This window comes from Struthio camelus, chromosome 4 (genome assembly GCF_040807025.1).
Source record: "Struthio camelus isolate bStrCam1 chromosome 4, bStrCam1.hap1, whole genome shotgun sequence".
In the NCBI taxonomy this organism is placed as follows: domain Eukaryota; kingdom Metazoa; phylum Chordata; class Aves; order Struthioniformes; family Struthionidae; genus Struthio; species Struthio camelus.
The window spans coordinates 11,061,326-11,080,867 of NC_090945.1; the positions used below are offsets into that span (position 1 = coordinate 11,061,326).

General features: G+C 41.3%; 1 protein-coding gene across 6 annotated transcripts in view; it reads left to right on the forward strand.

The window, feature by feature from the left end:
* Positions 1-19,542, forward strand: part of PTPN13 (protein tyrosine phosphatase non-receptor type 13) — a 132,350-nt gene that overhangs the window by 96,497 nt on the left and 16,311 nt on the right. For 4 of the 6 annotated variants that reach the window (XM_068941443.1, XM_068941441.1, XM_068941444.1 and 1 more), the window contains 15 exons: positions 673-1,096; positions 1,269-1,366; positions 3,241-3,297; positions 5,252-5,344; positions 6,673-6,780; positions 7,552-7,683; positions 8,076-8,542; positions 9,648-9,788; positions 11,863-11,956; positions 12,805-12,890; positions 13,747-13,909; positions 15,052-15,266; positions 15,369-15,467; positions 16,866-17,227; positions 17,567-17,741. In XM_068941443.1, coding sequence (XP_068797544.1) covers positions 673-1,096; positions 1,269-1,366; positions 3,241-3,297; positions 5,252-5,344; positions 6,673-6,780; positions 7,552-7,683; positions 8,076-8,542; positions 9,648-9,788; positions 11,863-11,956; positions 12,805-12,890; positions 13,747-13,909; positions 15,052-15,266; positions 15,369-15,467; positions 16,866-17,227; positions 17,567-17,741 — 2,714 coding nt within the window. The remainder of the gene's footprint in view (positions 1-672; positions 1,097-1,268; positions 1,367-3,240; positions 3,298-5,251; positions 5,345-6,672; positions 6,781-7,551; positions 7,684-8,075; positions 8,543-9,647; positions 9,789-11,862; positions 11,957-12,804; positions 12,891-13,746; positions 13,910-15,051; positions 15,267-15,368; positions 15,468-16,865; positions 17,228-17,566; positions 17,742-19,542) is intronic. The other 2 variants (XM_068941440.1, XM_068941442.1) reach the window with 1 other exon arrangement.

Sequence of the window (19,542 nt, forward strand, 5' to 3'; positions counted from 1 at the left end):
TCAACACTTATTGTTCAAGTCTGAGCTAAAACATTTAGGATGTTTCTGGCAGAGGAAGTCCCCAAGCGCAACAGACCTGCGTGAACAGATGCTCTTTTACCAGGCAGAGATGCTGCTCAGCCCACAGGACTGTGCAGCTGTATCGTAAGTGTTAGAGCTGCACAGAGAGAAAGCAAAGAAATGATTGGATGGAAATTTGGTAGGATCTAATAGTTTAGAAGTGTGGAAGCCCTATTTGCTCAAGAAATTCTGGAGAGGAAGTGTAAGAGTAGCTTCAAGGAAGAACAGTCTTCCAGGTCTCTTCAGATTGAGTGGAAACAAAGACGTGATCTGCTTTGCAGAAAGAGGTGATGTGTCTGTCTATAAGGCATCTCAGTTTAACAGGGAATAGGAATCTTTATATTCATAATGGGATAAATGTTCTGCTATTCTGCATTTACGGACTTAAATATAGCATATGGTCAAGTTAGCATACCGTCATTGAACCCGGACTTTGCTGCCTGAGCAGACTGTATTCTGGTGATGGTACATACTCTTGAGCGTTACGGCTAAGGTAAAAAACGCGTTGTGTAAGATGGTTATTTAAAATGCGTGCTTCATATAAGGATGTCACATTAGCACTGCTGTATAACTTAAATCTATTTGTTTTTTGTGTTAAAAAACATTCTACAGAAAGAGCTTCATTTAGGAGCCTAAACCTTCATGCTGAGTCTGTCAAAGGTTTTAACATGGGACGAGCGATCAGTACAGGTAGCCTGGCCAGCAGTACTCTGAACCGACTTGCTGTCCGACCTCTGTCAGTCCAAGCAGAGATTCTGAAGAGGCTGTCCTGCTCTGAACTTTCACTCTTCCAACCGCTTCCTGGCTCTTCAAAGGAAAAGAACGAGAAGAGCTCATGGGAGGAAAGACCCAGGGTCATGAGCAAGTCGTTTCATGATCTGACTCAGAGCCACGTCTCAGTTTACCCTGCACGGAAAAATATTATCACTGCTTTGGACTCCTCCTCCCAAAAATTAGAGGACGTAATGGGAAGAGTCTTTCAGCAAATGCCGAAATTTGATACTGGATCAGCACCAGGAGTGTTAAAACTGAACAAGTAAGAGTCTCTCTGAGCACCCTGAAGTATCTTTGTGTACAGTCAATGTACGTTGTGCATCAGTTTTTATTTGTTATTCATACCGTTATTTTATTACATTGATCCTTCCCTTCCCTCTCCCAACTTCTTTTTCCCTCTGTCTGGCTTCCCTTCTCTCCTTCTCCCCTTTAAGTTCAAAATCTCATGCAGGTTTGAGTAGAAGCCCTGAAAGAAAGATAAATGAATCAGACTCATCATCCATTGAAGACACTGGTCAAGCCTATGTTGTAGGTCAGCATGCAATACTATTACTATGTAATACTGTTACTGTGTTTGCTAACTAACCTCAAAAATTGCTTCTGATCTAGTGCTTTGATATAGTACCTAACTGATGGTAATATTGTGACTTAACAAAGGAAACAAAGTATCATATGTTAAAGTAATCCAAGCAAATAGCTTATAGGTGCTGAAAAGTTGCTTCAATGAATCAAAAAATCTGCCTCCCAAAGCAACAGAGCAGTCAGTACACAGGTGTCCAAAGTGTCAGTATTTTACATGGTAAAAGCTGCTCCAGAAAGCACGTTCCGTTTCCTCGCTTAGAGGTGCCATTTTATTGTAAGAATTTTTTAATCATTTGCCTGTCTACATGTTCTGTTTGACATGAACTTTTTCAATGTTCTCGGGGTTGGGGGAGTTGATTTTTGGAAGTGGACTCAGTTTGGCATAAACTGGCTATTACTTGTTTCCTCTGTTCTCTTTGGTTTGCCCTTACCTGGCTATAATAAATTATGTATAAGTTTTGCAATGCGTTAGGTCTTTGACAAGAACACTCCTGTAATGCGCTGAGACAGACCATACTTGGTTTTCTTAGATTGCACCCAGATAGTCTTAGTAGGCAGTAAGAATATAATGTTCACAAAAACGAAAAACCCAAAGGAACAGAAGAAAAAAACACCCTCCGGAGTAGCTAAATACACTTAAACTAACATGTTGGATTATTGTACATTCATTTTTAGTGTTCGTATGCCTTCATTCTCTGGTTGTATAGGAGGTTCCCTGTTCTAATAATAGAAATCTTAGATGCCTGAAATGTTTGGAACCTTAGTTTGCTTTTTGTATGTTTAAAGTCATAATGTTGAGTCATTACGGAACATCAGAAAAATAAGTACAAGAATTTGTTTACAAGAGTCACTACAAACAGCGGCATACACACACCTGCTGCAATTCTCCGCAGCCCGTATGACTTGTGAAGCTGGGGCTGACTTGAGGACCCTGGTTTTTCAGCACCACGGGCATAAGCCACTGCAGAGTGAGATGAAAAATGCAGTTTCTGTGGCGTCTGGTTGTAGCCATTTATCCAGTGCTTTTAGGTTCACAATTAGTGGTCTTATCATGTCTCCTGGGCAGCAGTTCTCATAAAGATCTTAGCTCTATGTTGGTCAGTCCCACAGAATGTCATTGCCTGCACTGGGGCACACACATCCCTTACAAGGTGAAGCTCATCAGCTGAAACTGTAGGGTTTAGAGGTGTACATCAAGATTTGAGAACTCCATGACTGCTTTGCGAAGAAGCTTGAAGTAATTTATCTATTCATTTCCATAATTTAGTACGTTATTTATTTGATCCTCTTTAAAGTAGAGCCATAGTTTCTTGGCATTGATCATGCTGAAGAAAATAATGGTCCTTTACGCAAACCAATTTGAACAGAGATACTTAATGCAAGTTTCTTGTTACTGTACAAATACTTATTACTGTGCAAAGTCTTAAAATGGTTGTTCTTGTGTTGGTTTATTAAGTCAGGCGTATTCGTCGAATTGTGTTCGTCGTTGATTTTTGTGGTTTCTTAACACTGCATTAATTTTATCTGAAGTTAAGAGGGGTCATAAAAGCCAAGCCTTTGCCCTTTCTTTAATTCTTTGCCTTTTGCATGAGCTAGCATCCATCTGAACTTGGAAGACTAACCAAAGTCCATGAGTAATTAGGATTTGCCAAAGCAAAATTGCTTTGGTATTTACTTATTTTTAAATAAATAAGTAAGGTCGTATTAAGAATGAGTGCATGCATACTCTCTGTAAAGCCTGAAATACTTCTTGGTACCTTTCATTTAAAAAGAAACAAATAGAAGTGTTGCTAACCATATCTAATATTTGCATTCACATCCCAGGCGTTAGCATGAATAGTTCTGGAAATCTTCCATCATCAACGCCATTGAAAGACAGTGGTAAGTTACTTTTAATTTTTTTAGTTACTTTTAATTTTTACTTGAAACGGTGCTTCGTTGTTCCACCTATCCTGTCTATTTATTTAGCTCTTCTTAATCAGAGAGCTCTCCTAGTTTGTAGGATGGGACCTTTTTCTAAACACAGAATCCACGTGCTGTGGACTGCTTTTTGGGGGAGATTTTTACCTCTGTGTGTAACCCATCTGTTTAGTTTGAGACTTTAAAGATGCTGTTACCTAAAATGCCATGCTCTTAAAAGCTCTTTTCCCTTACTTGTGTGACTAATGTTTCTGTAGAGCCCCAGGTGATCTTTTTTTTTTAATTAGTTTTATTACTCTTTAGGGCTTTTTTGTTTTTGTTTGGAGAATAAAATCCCTTTTCCAGATGGATCAGTAGTCTATTGTCATATTCTCTTGCACCAGTATTTTCTGCTCATACAAACGGGCTCATACAGTAGCTTTCTGCTGTTCTGGAAGTGAAAGTGCCTGTTCTGCTTATGGCAAACCTCTACCCATGTGTTCCAGAGTTGGCAAATGGTGTTGCTGCCAGTGGTTTATCTCTGGCTCCCCAGCCGCACGGTTGAGAACGTTGCTGAGCACTCATGCAGTCAGTTCAGTGCACAGATCTGAAGGAAAGCCATTCTCTAAGAAAAGTGGTCAGACAGTAATCTGTGGGCAATAAAGCTCTTTAGCACAGCAGTTACGGTAGTACAAGTACAGCTTGAGTAGGAGGTATGTTTGCAACTCCAGGCTCTTCCAAAGCAGTGGATAGCAGCTGGGCACGTCAATCGTATGAACAAAATTGTTCGTCATCTCTGTCTCGTGGTCTCTGGCTGACCAAGCAAGTGGTATCTCTTCTAGGTAACAAATTCTTGAGTTCAGACCTCAAGAGAATTTGGGGATTTTCTGAAGTGCTGGACAGGGGAATTTTTTTCCAAATTGGTCTACGGTGTCTCTAAAGTACCTGAGTCTACTTCAGCCTATTGGGAACTCTCAAGAGTAGCGTAGATCTATTTTGAGGATACTCAAATTTTAGAAGCAGCAAAATCAGGAGCCTTCAGAGTGGCAGATGAGGAAGTAAATTTAAACAAGATGCCTTTTTATAGATGTTTCTGATGTTGATTTTCCTTTTATGGAAGGATCATCATTAAGAGAATTCATTGAGTAACCTTTTAGTAACTTCATATAATCCTTTCTGTTGTCAGTTTAAATGTAAATCCATATCTAGCAATAACTATGTTGGAATTGCGTGGTTTTGTGATGTGTGCTTGCACACTCGAAAGCTGGCACCGCAGAGCCGCTTGTTTGTGGCCAATGCTACTAGCAGTAGATTGTGTTCACACCTGGTGTATTCAATGCAATATCACATAACTGTTATGTCACTGATGCAATTGTTAGTATATCTGCTGAGCAGAGAACTGTTTCTATAAACATTCTTGGTTGCTTAGATAAGGCTTTTGGTGTTCTTTAACATCACATTACTATTGCTTGTTTTGGAACAAACTGGCATGGCTTACGGGTGCAGAAAATGACTGTGTGGAGGGGGGGGAACTCATTGATCTTAGTAGCCCTGATCTAGGAGAGCACTGTAAGCCTCAGTTTCCCTTTTAACAATGTGCTTAAGTCCTTCCTCCCTGAGCAGGGCACATAAACACAGGTCTAAATACTTTCCTGAACAGAGCCCAATAACTTGGAAACCAGTAGGGCTTAATCTTGTTGAGGCTCCAAGAGACTGTGCTTAAGACAGTTCTTTCCTTGGGAGGAATACAAGATTTTAACTGCTGAGGATGGAGTGAGTTACAAGAATTTTGAAGTTTGGGTATGGCTTGGGTGGATTAAACTTGGACCCACTGCTCAGAGGGGTAGCCTTATTTATGGAATAGAACTTAGGAGCAAACTTAAAACATCATGAATGCATTCAGTTAGTGTCTGATCATGAAATGTTGACTTTTCAGCTGACTCTCTGCAAACAATGCAGAGCAGAGTTTCCTCACCAGAAAGAGAGATCACTTTGGTGAACTTGAAAAAGGATGAAAAATTGGGTTTAGGTAAGTTACTTGAAACTATTATTATTACTAAATCTTGTTTGTACATAGAAGCCAAAAGTAAAATAGACTTTCTTGTTATTTTAAGTATTTATTGTAGGACTGAAGAAAGCAGTAAGCCGAGGTTCTCTTGCTAGCGTCTGCTACTGACTTGCTGTGACGTTAAACAAGGCTGTTTCTCAGTTTTTCCATATGTAAATGAAAGATAATATTTACAGTGTGAAACGATCATCCCAGAGTTGGGTCCTTTAAAGTTTTTCTCTGTGTTCTGATGCAAGGCTTGCGTCTGTGTGCACACCACGCAGCTGTAACAGCTTTGAGGCTTTAAAGATGGTCAACGTTCTGAAGCCAGGAACTGCATGGAACATTAATTTGAGGTTAAAAGAACCTGGAAAACAAGATATTTAGATTCCATTCCTTTTTTCTACCACTAACTTTTTTCATAAAACCACACAATTTTTCCCTATGCGAGTAATGAATAACTTGATATCAGTCCCACTGTCGGGAGGCTCTTTGAGGTGTCCTTTAGGAAGTTGTTCTGTCACTCAAAATAGGACTATTATCTAAATTTAAATAGGGGAAAAAGCCTACAAGATCAAAGTATTTATCATTTACCCTGCACAGTATTTTAGAGTTGATCAAAGTTGAAAGAAAATTCAAGTGTACCCTTTTTTCCTTCAACAAACCATCTGTGTTACTTTACTGCTGCAACTTGAGTAGAGAAGTACTGACTTGTTAAATTTTTATTTTATTTATTCTTTTAATCATGATCGTTCTTCCCAGATTTACCTGGTAGAATTTGCAGAAGTGGACTGGAAGCCTCAAATGCAAAGACAAGCCTTTTACATATTTAATACAGAAAACTGGGGTTTGTAAAACTGTGTTCTTAAAGCCAAGGTCAGATATTTAAGTGAAGCACCTAACAAGAGAAAAACCACTTCTTTTTTTTTTTTTTTTTCTGTAAGAGAAAATACTTTTCATCTGGTCAGTGAATCTACACATAACATCATCGGTGTGTGTGTGTGTTTCTGTTGTCACTGCCTTCTCTAGCCCTTGCTGGGGATTTCCAGAAGGCAGCTAGACAAAGCCTGAATTGCATAAAAAATATGAATGCAATAAAGCTTGATCAAAATAAACTCTTCTGACCACTTTGATGTCTTAGTTTTTTATTTATCATTGACTTTCAGGTGGACTTCTTTAAGATTTTCTTTTACTTTACTTCTTTTAGACCAGCTAAATTTTTGTCTGATTTGAAATACAGTCTTTAACTTAATGTGTTACAGGTCTCTGAAAACTGACATATTTGCATGCTTTGGTTCCCTTTTTAATAGGCTTTCAAATAATTGGTGGAGAGAAGACAGGAAAGCTTGATCTGGGAATTTTTATTCATTCAGTTATTCCTGGAGGGCCAGCTGATTTGGAAGGATCTCTAAAACCAGGTAAATCGTGTCAATAAGGAGAGGTCTATGCATGAAAGGAAAGAATGAACATCTTTCAGTAGTGCCATTTTCATCTACGGCTGTGGGTGTAAATTACAAATACCAACCTTCAGTTATCTTCTTGATAACTTTTGAAAACTGGTGATACTTCCTTGTGGAACACTGTGAAACTAAAAGTTTGTGTTTGAATTTAAAAAAAAAAAAAAAGAAAGAAAGAAAGTGTGAAGGAACAGAAGATGAAAATTACCTACGAAGAAAAGATATTATTTGCTATTACCTCTTGATAGGTGCTTTGAAATTTTGATTTTTGAATCTCTGTACCCATACTTTGATTTTTGAAAAAGCAAACCTAATCCTGTCAATGGGTGATGCCTAAGACTACTCTAACAAAAAAAGGGTTTTCATTTTGTTTAGTGTGCGTGTTTGTTTTAGTCTGTGCCTTAGGCTGAACTGTACATTGTTTATTTCACTTCTTGATTTTCCTTTTTGTATCCGTTTTCTGTAAGTCAGAAGAGAAGGTAGAAGTGGATGACAAAAGTCAGAAAAAATATTGTAATACGCAAAAGTTTGGCAGATTTAAGAAGAGGAAATACTTTTTTTTTTTAATAGGCGTCCTTTTTCTAGCATTAGTTCAATTAGTAATTTTTGATCTGGAGTAATTTTTAGTCTGTACATTGTGCAGGGATTTTCAGGCTTACGCTTTCACAGCCTCACTGAAGGCTGAAAAGTAAATACTGTGTTGCTGGTTTCCGAACAAACCTTTTTGTGCAGGACACCGGCTAATATCTGTGAATAGCATGAGTTTGGAGGGTGTCAGCCACCATGCAGCGTTAGAAATTCTGGAGAACGCGCCTGAAGATGTGACGCTTGTTATCTCTCAGCCCAAGGACAAGCTATCCAAAGGTACGGGCAGAAATTTTCCTTACGTTACTATTGAAGATTTATTCTTTGAGTTTCGAGTGCTCTGTCTTCTCTAATGCCTTTTGTAAAGTGCTTTCTGTGTTTCCTGTAAAGCATATGTCTAAGCAACTGAGTTAGCCTTAAAACACCACGCCTAAGTCCCTTCTGTAAGCAATCCCAGCTATTATCTGCTTAAAACTGTGTTCTGAGGCTAAACTAAGCAAGTTACAATAAACTATAACGAGGACATGCTGGTGGCACCTTATCTGGAAAGCGTTCCGCATGACATAAACTGGTAATCCTTACATGGTTGGTTAAAGAGCTGAAGAATGTGTGTCCTACCGCAGATAAGAGGTTGGCATTTACTGTTGGCTGTCTTGTCTCCTGGTTTTCAGCATCATCTCACCCTGCGCACCTCACTAATGGAACAAGAGGTTACTTAAGGAGGCCATCATCAGTGCAGGACAATGAGGGAGAGTCCTCTTCGGAAGAGCACAGCCGGTCACGGGGTCACCAGAGGCCTGCCTCAGGGAGTTTGTCTGGCCTGTCGGGAGGCAAGCGGGACGGAAGCATGAGCTCCCAGGACTCCAGGACGGAGAGTGCTAGCCTGTCTCAGAGCCAGACAGCTGGCTGCTTTGGCAAACGCGCAAGTGGTAGAGCCCAGCAGGATCCTCAGCATTACAGTGATTCTGTGTCTGGGCTTTCTGGAGCCAATGAGAAGAGAAGATCCTCATCTGACAGTGCCCGAGCGAAAACTAAAAGGCCTGGGGTGGTGGAGTCTGTGGAATATTCTGACCGAGGGGATTCTGACATGGATGAAGCAACATATTCCAGCAGTCAGGAGCAACAGGCAGCTAAAAAGGCATAGTGTATTTCATATGAACATTTCCCATCAGTATTACAGTGAAATAGCTGGCTTTCAGTGTGAATAAGGTGAAAGGGGGTGGGAGGGAGGGAAGGAGGAAGGGGCAGCCTAGCCAGCAGCTTATCTTTCAAATTGCAGATGCTCTGAGTACTAACGTGTAGTACATATTTTCAAAAGCTAGTAGTTATGGTCCTTGAAATGAGAAAAGATGCAGCTTTGAACTCTAAAGGAATTGAAATGGCGAGTCTGAAATGGCAATAATCTGTTCACAAGAATCAAGTCATGCTCTATTTTTTCTCATGAATGGATGATTTTGTCCAAAAGTAAGCGGAGAAAAACCATGCCTGTAGTTTCAAAGAACTTAAGGGCTGCATGGAAGAGTCCTGAGTGAGATGCTTCCAGCTTACCAGTGTCATGACCTTACTAGGTCACGACATTAGCATGTCTCACTAGGTGCAGCTTCTGCCCTGGGATGCATGTGTAGTGCTCATGTTGATTCTGTAGAAAATCTGCATTCATGTCAGTATGTTGATCCAGTGTAGTCATAGTCTAATGACCATCTCTACAGATAAGTTTCTTTACCTTTTCATGTCTTTTGGGATTAATCTAATTCCTGTAAAACTATACTCGTCAGGTGAAATTTGGCAGTCAGCCGTGCTCTGAGCAGAGATGGCTTGCTGCTTCACCTTTCCAAAAGTACTCAGTGCCAAGTACTGCACATTCATTCCTAAATTGTAGTGATCCCTCCTTTCAGCTGGTGGAGATGATTCAGTGAAGTTCTTGCAGCTCCAGCAAATTAATCCAACAGACTCTTGAGTTTTCAGTATTATGAATTCTTTGTTTCGTGACCAGGTGCGCTGGACAGTAGAGACTTGGTCGCTGAAGGCCGAGCCTATTCCTGGTCTAAACCTGTTCAGCTGCAGCAGCGGAAGCGTTAAAGCAGCGAACCTTATGAATCTTTCCTACTAATCGGTGCTCTCCCGTATGGACTTCTTTTGGTTGCATCTGACTCAAACGCACCCTTTAGGGTCTGAACTACAAATATCTAACAGAAAATCCTTTTCCTTTCTTCTTTTTTGTTGCTTTTTCTTTTTTTGTAAAGGAATCTTCAGTGAATGCAGCAACCAAAACGAATTCTAAAAAGATTACTGCAACACTGCTTAAACCTGGAGATATCTTTGAGGTTGAACTAGCCAAAAAAGATAACGGCTTGGGAATAAGTGTCACGGTACTGTTTGACAAGGTTTTTAGATGTTTTCTCTTTTTCTCTACTCCCAGCAACCTGTTAAATTGCTACACTAGAAGGAAGCAAAATATTTTACGGAGCCACTGTTCAGTGTGTAGTTTTACTGGTGTATAATCAATCTTACAAAAGCTGGAAAATATTAACAGAAAGCCCTTCTCATGTCATTCCCCTCTAAGTAACCCTTTTTGTTTGCTGATTTACTGTGGAGCCCCGCAAAAGTTACTTTGCAAGTACAAATAGAAAGACAGTCTTTGTCCCTTGCCACCTAATATTGAGAGGTGATTCAAATTTACAAGGGAGTAGCACAAAGAAATAAGACCTTTACTGATAGGCATCGTGGACAGCGGTGTGGGATGTTACCTAAGAATAGCTGTGCAGTTCCACAGATGCCTTGATCTGTGTTCTCCCCCTGCTGGTTAAAAAGCAGAAAGCAAAAATGCTACTTAAATCCAAATGAGACCTGATTGATTGACACTGCCTTCCTGCAAGGCTATTGCGGAAGGAGACAAAAATGTATTTTTAATGGACTAATTTCTCATCAGTTTATAAAATTTTGAAGGTAGTTTACATTTGGGCCAGCTATACTGCAAAGCAGCCCTCTAGGGACAAAGTGAATGCTTTATACTCGAGACGCACAGGTTTTTCACTGCTCCTGTTCTTGTTGTATTTTCAAAAATAGATTTGGGTCTTTTAATACTTGAAGTTTATCTCTAGTTGATTGATCACCAAACTATACGGTAACTTGGAAAAATAACATATCTATGTCAACAATGAGCAGCTGTTAACTGTAGTTCAGAGCTGGTGAGTTTCACTGCTTATACCTGAAACGAAGTCAGCCTTTTCCCAAGTGTGGCTGTGGGGACAGGAGCATGGGTGGCATGTAACTTCTCAACGCTAAGAGGAAGAAAATGAAACTCTCTTCTTTCAACATCCCAGTCTATCCAAAGTCGTATTGCTTTGTCCCATCAGACAAAATGTTTTCTGTATGACAGAGGAAGTAGGCAAAGCGTTTGCAATATTTGATGAGAAGTAAACTTGTATTACAGAAATTTTGGGTCCATAAACTGGGTCATTGCCCTGTTACATATTATAAATAATATATCGGCAATAAGAGAAGTTTACTTAGAAGAATTTTTAAAATGTATTGATAATGTTTTGGAGCAGAGTTCATAATCTCAGATGGCTGGAGGCATAATGATGCAGGAGGAGTTAGTTGTTGAATAGCAGCAAGCCTGCTGCCTTGCATACATTAGCTTTGTAGAAAATGTTAGAAAATCCCACCCGTTGCAAAGACCTCCCTTAAAGGATGACCAAGTGTTATCTTCATTGTGCTTTCCTTTTTCAGCCTCCGCTCTGGCCTTTGCATTGCCATCCTGTACAGTGATGAAAAGAAGAGGTGTACAATTAGCTCTGTGTTTTAAGTTTTCACATGTCATACAGTGCGCTTTGAAGCGCGCATTAACGTGTTGTTGGGTTCCCTTTTCCCTCCGAGTTTGTGGAGAAGCACCGGTAGTGCAGTGCTAGCGGTCTGTGAGCCAGAAGGGCTGAGACCCTCCAAAAGCAATGCCATTTGAGCTTGAGCAGTTTTTTCCGGCTCAGACCTTCAAACTTCTATGATCTGAGAGAAAGCAGCACTCCTTAGTTTCATGTTACATCAAAGAGGGCGAATTGGAGTAGGACACTGCATGGGTATGCATCTTCTGCTGTGGCTCTTGATGCATGCTCTGCTCACACAAATCTCTGAGCTTTGATATGCATGCGAGCATGTAAGTTCCACTCTAGCGTGAACATGTTTCTGTCCCGAGGACACTTGTTTGATTTGTGGGCAGTTGCGTTGTGTTCTATTGTCTTTTTATAGCCTTCCCCCCCCCCCCCCCCCCGCCAGCTTCGTTTGTAGTAAATCCCGTGAATGTGAAAACATGCCTTGTTTTGGACAGTTTGGCTGTTGCTTTTACATGCCAGTAACCAAAGTGCTTCCTGAGTATAGCTTTCCTTGTGTGCCGCTGTGTTTAAGTGCTAAGCGTTCTAGCTGCAAAAAGGCTGACAAATCATGTTTCTGCTCTCCGTTTAGGGTGGTGTAAACACTAGCATAAGGCATGGTGGTATTTATGTGAAAGCAATTATTCCTAAGGGAGCAGCTGAAGCGGATGGCAGAATAGAAAAAGGTATTATTTTAGTTCTTTCCGTGGGGATTCTTAACGTGAAAAACAGATGAGTGAATTCACATAACTGTCTGTGGTGGACTTGAGGGACCCTGAGGCCTAGAAGCTAGAAACTCTGTTTGCCCCCTTTAACTTGCTCGTTTGTCACTGGGGAGAAGAGCTGTTTCTCTGAGAAACTGCATCTGCGTGTGTCACTTTAAATATTGTCTCACTGAAGTGGAGTGAAACACTAATGAGCGTTTCAAAGGGCCATGGAAAACATGAATGGCCGATAAACGTTAAGTGCTAGAGACTTGATAGCTATTTCTGCAGAAGAAGAAGAAAAGATATTAAAATATAGAGCAACTGCAGAACCAACAGAAAGCTGCTAAGATTTTGGAGGAAAAGATACTAAAGACGCTGCAGGAGCATTTCTTTTTTCTAGTGCAGTCTGTATTAATGGAGAACACTTCTCAGTGCCAGCTGTGAAGAGAGAAGGGCTTTGTAGTATTTGTGACCTTCTCACTTGGCATGCTGGGTAACTTGATACAGAAAGTGGATGCAATTGGTATGGCTTTTCTCGTTTGTAAGCCAACACTCGTTCCTTAGTGAAATGTGAATTCCCAGCATAGACTAAGATTTGTTTTGAATAAAGACTCTGGGTTTGTTACTGGAACAGTGTTCTGACAGGGAGCACCAGCTTTGACATGGGGTTGTCCCAAAACGGTTTAGTTATGAAGTCCTGTTCTTTCCTCAGAGTGTGGGATGGTGGGAGGATTTTCTTCAGTAACGGAAGGTGTCTGTGTGCCATATATGTTTTATAGAAGATGTCCTGCTTAATTTTTCCTTAGTTATTCATCATTAATTTCTAGGTGACCGTGTACTCTCAGTCAATGGGATTAGTTTGGAAGGTGCTACCCATAAGCAAGCTGTAGAAACACTGAGAAACACTGGGCAGGTAAGCGATTGTTCTTTCTCCTCCTGTCTGTAGCAAACCAGTTATTCATGAGTGAATTGAGGTAGAGGAAACTGAAGACCGGAATTTCTCACGGTTTCCTGATTGTTTTAGGTGTGCTGTCTCAGATTCTTTGGCTTCCTGGGTCTTGTTGCCCTTCTTAGCCACATTCTGCCTCTATGCGGGCTGAGAGGGCTACGTGCTGTGCGTTTTTACCTTGACCCTGGGTTTCACGTGAAGAATAGCCCAGACCACGTGGGCTGGAAACCACGTGTAGCATGTTCCAGTCGGGTCCTGAATCCAAACCACTGGGGAGACAGGGGCCTCCATATGTGCAGCTGTGTTCACATGCTGTGGAGTTGGCTTTGCTTGAGGATTGGGTCTTTTGGATAGCACTTGATTCTGCCAGTGATGTCTTTTCGTTTAATAGTGCTGTTCATGGCTGCTGCTTCATACACAAAAGTACATACAAACCTGAAAATAACCAGTGAATGCACACATCCAGAGCTGCTAAGAACTAATTACCCTTTGTAAAATGCTTTAAAATCTATTCCCTATACCCATATAAGAATGGCAGTCGCTTTGACGCCTCTTAACCCCTTACAGCCTTATTTGAGGAAAACCCTTTCTTGACTCTCTATTGGCAAGTATCTCACAAGGTGGTCAGTGTATTCTGGGACTTGTCACTCACAGCCTTGAAAATAATGAATGAATTAAGGATTTATGATGGAGGGAGGTATCCATAAAGTTATTTACTGTAGAATTTAGGACACTCACAGGTTAGAAAGAAGTGTGTACTCTCGACTGTACTGTCTCCATGACCTGTGCCAATTAACTGGAGAATGTTTCATCTCTTTAGGTGGTGCATCTGCTATTGGAAAAAGGGCAGCTTTCGGTATCCAAAGTTCACGCTCCAGTAACGCCACAGTGCACACCTCCAAATCAGATGGGGCAATGCGAGCCTCAGGAGAAACCAACAGCAAAAACTACAAATGCCAAAGAGTACAGCTTTGTCACTGCAGGTTAGATCATGTAGGAAAAATGTCTGATCCTTTAAAGCATCTTCTAGAGTTTGTAATTCTTCTCTCAGTTATATCGTTTGTAGAGTAGAAGGAACAACAGGAGACAGAGCTGGTAGAAATTTATACCGAACTTCTGCACATAATGCAGTCTCTTTCCTTGTGCTGTTGCATTTGTTTCGAAGCTTTCCTTTGATATTTCAGTAACTCAGTTTAGTGATTGTTAACTATTTCCTCTTTCACTGTTCTTTGATGCTTCCCAATTTCTCCAGCCTTGCAGGTCAGGGCTTTAGCAAGGCTGGGGTAAGAGGTGCTGCTAACTCTGGTACTGTTAAGGAGAGGTGCCAAATAGAGGCTGAAATATTCTTATGTAGATGAGAGCTCTTCTAGGTCCTGCTCTTGTCTAGATGCATGAAGACCTGGATGAGAGGAGAAGGCGGTACTATATGGGGGGTCGGCACTGGAGAAGGGGGAAGCGTCTGGCTGACTAGAAGTTGGCATCCTTCAGCTCCTCCTGTTGGAGACCTGTCAAAGGGGAGGGAAGCCTACCCAGACAGGGAAACTGCTGCAGAAACCCTTTAGTGTTCCTGAATTTGCTAAGGTGGCCCAAACAACAGGTGAGCCCCAGAGGTGACAGAGCGCTGCCCTCCTCGTGGCTGGTAGCAGCTCCTTTGCTTTCCCTCTATGTACTGCATTTGCTTTTCAGAGGGACCATGCTGACTTATCGCTACCAGAGATGAGGAAGGCTGTGCAAGAACGGTACCTAAGTGTGAGGTTTATCCTGCCTGCCAGATCCCTAAGTGAACTTCAGTTGCTGCTGTCGCAAATGTGTGATCAGTCACTCCACTCTCTGCTATAACACGCCCCTTACAGACTTCCCAGAGAGTAGTATTTTTGAGATACCCTGGCTTTCTGTGTAGTGCAGGTGTTGTCAGGGGCAAGCCAGCACACTGAGATGTCACAATTAGCTTTTTGGCTAAGCCTGTTTAACTTGCTTTGAACATGTCTGTATTCAGTAAATTGGAAGTAAAGGAAAACCTTGTGAGGAAGAGAGTGTGCACTGTAATGTCCCAAGTCAGAGTCTAAGCTGCATTTTTTACAGATAACATGCTGTAGGAAGTCATCTGTTGCTGTTTCTTTTGCAGAGAACACATTTGAGGTAAAGTTGCTGAAGAACAGCTCAGGTCTTGGGTTCAGTTTCTGCCGTGAAGATAACCTTACCCCGGAGCAATTGGGCTCGACTATTGTGAGGGTGAAAAAGCTCTTCCCTGGGCAGCCCGCCGCAGAAAGTGGGCAAATAGAAGTTGGGGATGTCATTCTGAAAGTGAATGGGGCATCGCTAAAGGGTTTATCCCAGCAGGTTTGTGCTTTCTGCTGTCTGTCTTAGTAGTTAAGCTCATGCCATACAAATCCTGCAAGCCTTGGGGTCTGTGTCTAATACTGAATCTAACTGTGACCATAGGAAGTCATCTCTGCTCTGAGAGGAACATCTCCAGAAGTCTCTCTTCTCCTTTGTCGGCCACCACCTGGGATACTACCAGACATTGATCCTTCTTTGTTGGTAAGGTCTTTGGCATATGTATATATTTTTAAATTATTATTTGAAGGTTCATTTATTTGGTCTGGTGGGTTAGTTAATCAAATGTAACTCCGGATGGAAATATGGGATGGGGAGAGGTGCTCATACGTGGTTTCTGTGGTTAATCCCTCAAGAGTGTCCAGCAGGTTTCACAGAAATGTGAAAAGGAGTCAATCTCAAATAGAAAAGAGATTTTTCCTGTAAGGTATGTAAAGAAAAAACACCAGTTTGTTTGGTTTTACTGCATGTAGAACTTGGGGAAAAAGAATTACCCGATTTACTTAGCGGAAATTAGAGATGTCCCAAAACGCGTTTTCAAAATGCTCCAATAAGTAAATTCAAAGAGCAGAATGCAGTTTTAGGACATTATAAAGAAATGGCAATTATATTTCAGCAAAAGAGAATAGGGATAGAATTTAGAGAGGAGTTCCCATCTATAAAGTGGGATTTCCATAATAAAGGAAAGAAAGTATAAAAGGTATGGAAAAAAAAGTCTTCAATTGTTAAGTTGTTTTAATTTCATTTTCGAACAGTAAAAACAGTTCATGTATCGTCACAGAAACTTAAATTTACAAGTATTAAGCTTAAAGTTAAAATTACAGCAAGAAAAGGAGATACCCAACTGAATAAAACACTGATACAAATAACTAATCTTATAACGAAACCGTTTGTAGTGCAGAATGATTTTAATAAAGTAGCAGACATACTGAAAAATAAATAGGTAAGCAAATGACAGTTTTTGTTTATAACAGTGTTACAGATTGGTGAATGCATGAACACAAGAATTAGACAATAGAAGCATAGGTGATGCTTTAGAACTTTGTGTTTGCTCACTGACACATTGTTCTTAGGTTTATATGATCATTGACAAATGATTGTCCTTGATTCTAACTGAACTTAACAATTTGGCTGAACAGTCCCCAGCTGGTGTAAATTACCATAGTTTTTGTTGTCTGTTAAGCTTTTAGCCTAAAACTTTCCCTGCTTCCCTTCTGTGTGAGGTTATTTTGACTTCAGCTACACCCTAATCATCATCAGTGTACTCTGGTTGCAAGGGATGTCACGGTGATTGCTTGGATGACTACTGGGCAGAGTGTCAAGGCATCTGTCAGCAGGCTTCCCAAGAGTAAAGCCAAGGGTATATTTATTCTCCTTGGATGATTTTACAGTTGCTTAGCAGTGTATGTTTGGAAGTTCTGCATGCTTGTATTAGCAAATTTGTCCTGAGCTCGGTGTTATGGTGCATTCACCCAAGTGAGACAACATATAAATGGAAGGAACCATTTGCTAATTGTTTTTAGTAATTTTAGGCAGTCTTTGCAATTTTTTCCAATCATCAAAACTGAAGTTTGATGCATTAAGTGTCTTTGTTCTCTGTAGACTCCCATCCATTCACCCCAACAAGTATTTCCAGACGTCAGCAAAGAAGTTTCTGATCCATCAAATGGAGAACAGGGTGACAGCTCAGATGAAAACGAAACGACTGATCAGAGCAAGAAAAGGCTAAAATCTCCCTCTAGGAGAGATAGCTACAGTGACAGCAGCGGGAGTGGTGATGAGGAGGTGATAGACTCCCAAGCACAGCTGGACCCTGGCTGGAGTTCTGCCCCGTATCAAACTTCTGGTGAAGCTGTGACAGAAGCACATTGCCAGTACGAGACACACAGTAGTCAGGAAGAGGCTGTTTGTACCATCTTGTATGCTGCTCATGAGACTCCTAGCAAATCAGAGTTTGAGGACAGGTATGCTACTCATAATGATCCTGGTAGCATTGCAGATGATGTTAACAAAAACAATTTTATTGGTCCTACTCATGGAAATACAGAGTTTTTTAAAATTATTTTAAATGTGTATTTGTATGTGAAGTCAATATTGGTTCATATATTCATTTATTGCTAACAGCTGCATTGTATAAGTTGATCCTACCCTGAGTTCTGATATACTGGTAGAAGTACTGGGGTTTGTACCTAAATACAAGCGAAACGAATTGTTGAATTTTTGCAGAATTCTGTTTAAGTCATGATGAAGACTAATTCCTGTAATGCTAAAAGCATTCCAATGGTTTACTTGTTTATCCGTAGCAATCTGCCACTGGATTTGCCACTGATCCCAACCTGTAGAACTGTTCCTGATGTTACCACATCGATTTTAATAAATGACTCGTATGCTAGACCTGTTCCTGAGATGACTCCACACGTGGGAGGAATGGCTTCGTTATTCAGTCAGTTGGAAAAAAATGCTGAAGAATATGAGCCGGTAATTTCCTATTTCTATCGTGCAGTGACATAAACGTACTTATTGTTGTGGCTGGTCGGAAGTAATTTCAGAAATGGTTTTAGGAGTCAGTACGTAGAAGCTATGGATATTGATTTATAGATGGAATAGTTGTAGGTTATATTTGCACTAAACTGGGGCAGACAGAATGCCGTCTTACAGACGGCATCCACATACTTTACAGTGTGCCATTTGTAATCACTGGACTATGATTGTTCATAACAATGTTTGCAGATATTTTCTGTCTAGGCTTGAGGGGTTTATATGCATCACTGTTTCCATGAAATATGTACTCCCAGGCTGTCAACACTAAATCTGACTTAATTGTAGAAGCAGAATTGGAGCTTATTTAGTTTAGATAGTTACATAATCAGTTACTCTGTGAGTACAGAAGCATCCATGTGTCCATGTGGCTGGGTAGATGAGGGGAGAGCAGTGGATGTTGTCTATCTGGACAGCAGATAAGGCTTTTGACACTGTCTCCTATCACATCCTCTCATAGGTAAGCTCAGGAAGCTTGAGTTAGATGAGTGGACAGTGAGGTGGATGGAGAACTGGCTGAATGGCAGAGCTCAGAGGGTTGTGGTGAATGGTGCAGAGACCTGCACCTAGGGAGGAAGAACCCCCTGCAGCAGTACAGGCTGGGCGTTGACCTGCTGGAAAGCAGCTCTGCAGAGAAGGACCTGGGAGTGCTGGTGGACAACAAGTTGACCACGAGGCATCAATGCGCCCTTGTGGCCAGGAGGGCCAAAGGTATCCTGGGGGGCGTTAGGCAGAGTGTTGTCAGCAGGTCAAGGGAGATGACCTCCCCCTCTACTCAGCCCTGGTGTGGCCACATGTGGAGTAGTGGCTCCAATTCTGGGCTCCCCAGTACAAGAGAGACGTGGCGCTACTGGAGAGAGTCCAGCGGAGGGCTACAAAGAGGATGAGGGGACTGGAGCATCTCTCCTCTGAAGAAAGGCTGAGAGAGCTGGGCCTGTTCAGCTTGGAGAAGAGAAGACTGAGAGGTGATCTGATCAATGTGTACAAGTATGTGAAGGGAGGGTGTCGAGAGGATGAGGCCAGCCTCTTCTCCGTGGTGCCCAGCGACAGGACAAGAGGCAACAGGCACAAACTGCAATACAGGCAGTTCCATCTGAACATGAGGAAAAGCTTCTTTCCTGTGAGGGTGACTGAGCACTGGAACAGGTTGCCCGCAGAGGTTGTGGAGTCTCCTTCCCTGGAGATGTTCAAAACCCACCTGAACTCCATATTCTCACATACCTTATCAGTCTGTGGACTGAAAAGACTGAAAATTGAGTGTTGTTGTCCCTCAACCGTCAGTGTCTTCCAGATTACAAAGCCATTCTAATCCAGTACTCCAGTTTGAGAAGAAACATGCTGTCCTCTTAGTCTCTAAAGTTTTTCTCAAGCCTTCCTGAAGCTGTGCTAGTTTCTGTGCAAATGGGATACATCTGTTTGTTTCAAATTTGAAATTAATGCAAATTAGAATGGACAAAGCATATGCATGTGTTCAGTTTCAAGATGAACTGTAGTACTGTATCTTCTTGTCGGAAAATACGTTCAGCTGCTTTCTTCAGCTGAATAGTTCTTGATATAGCCAGTATAGTCTTATTACTTCCAGAATGCAGAGCCTTTTAATGTATGGCAGCTAATGGAGGATAAAATAAGGTGTCAGCTCTGAAGTGTGCCATCATAACTTTGTTTAGAGCATAGGTCTTTGGCCCATGGTTAGCTCCATGCAAAAGAGTAGTCCATCTGAATTCATGAGAGCTGCTTGCTT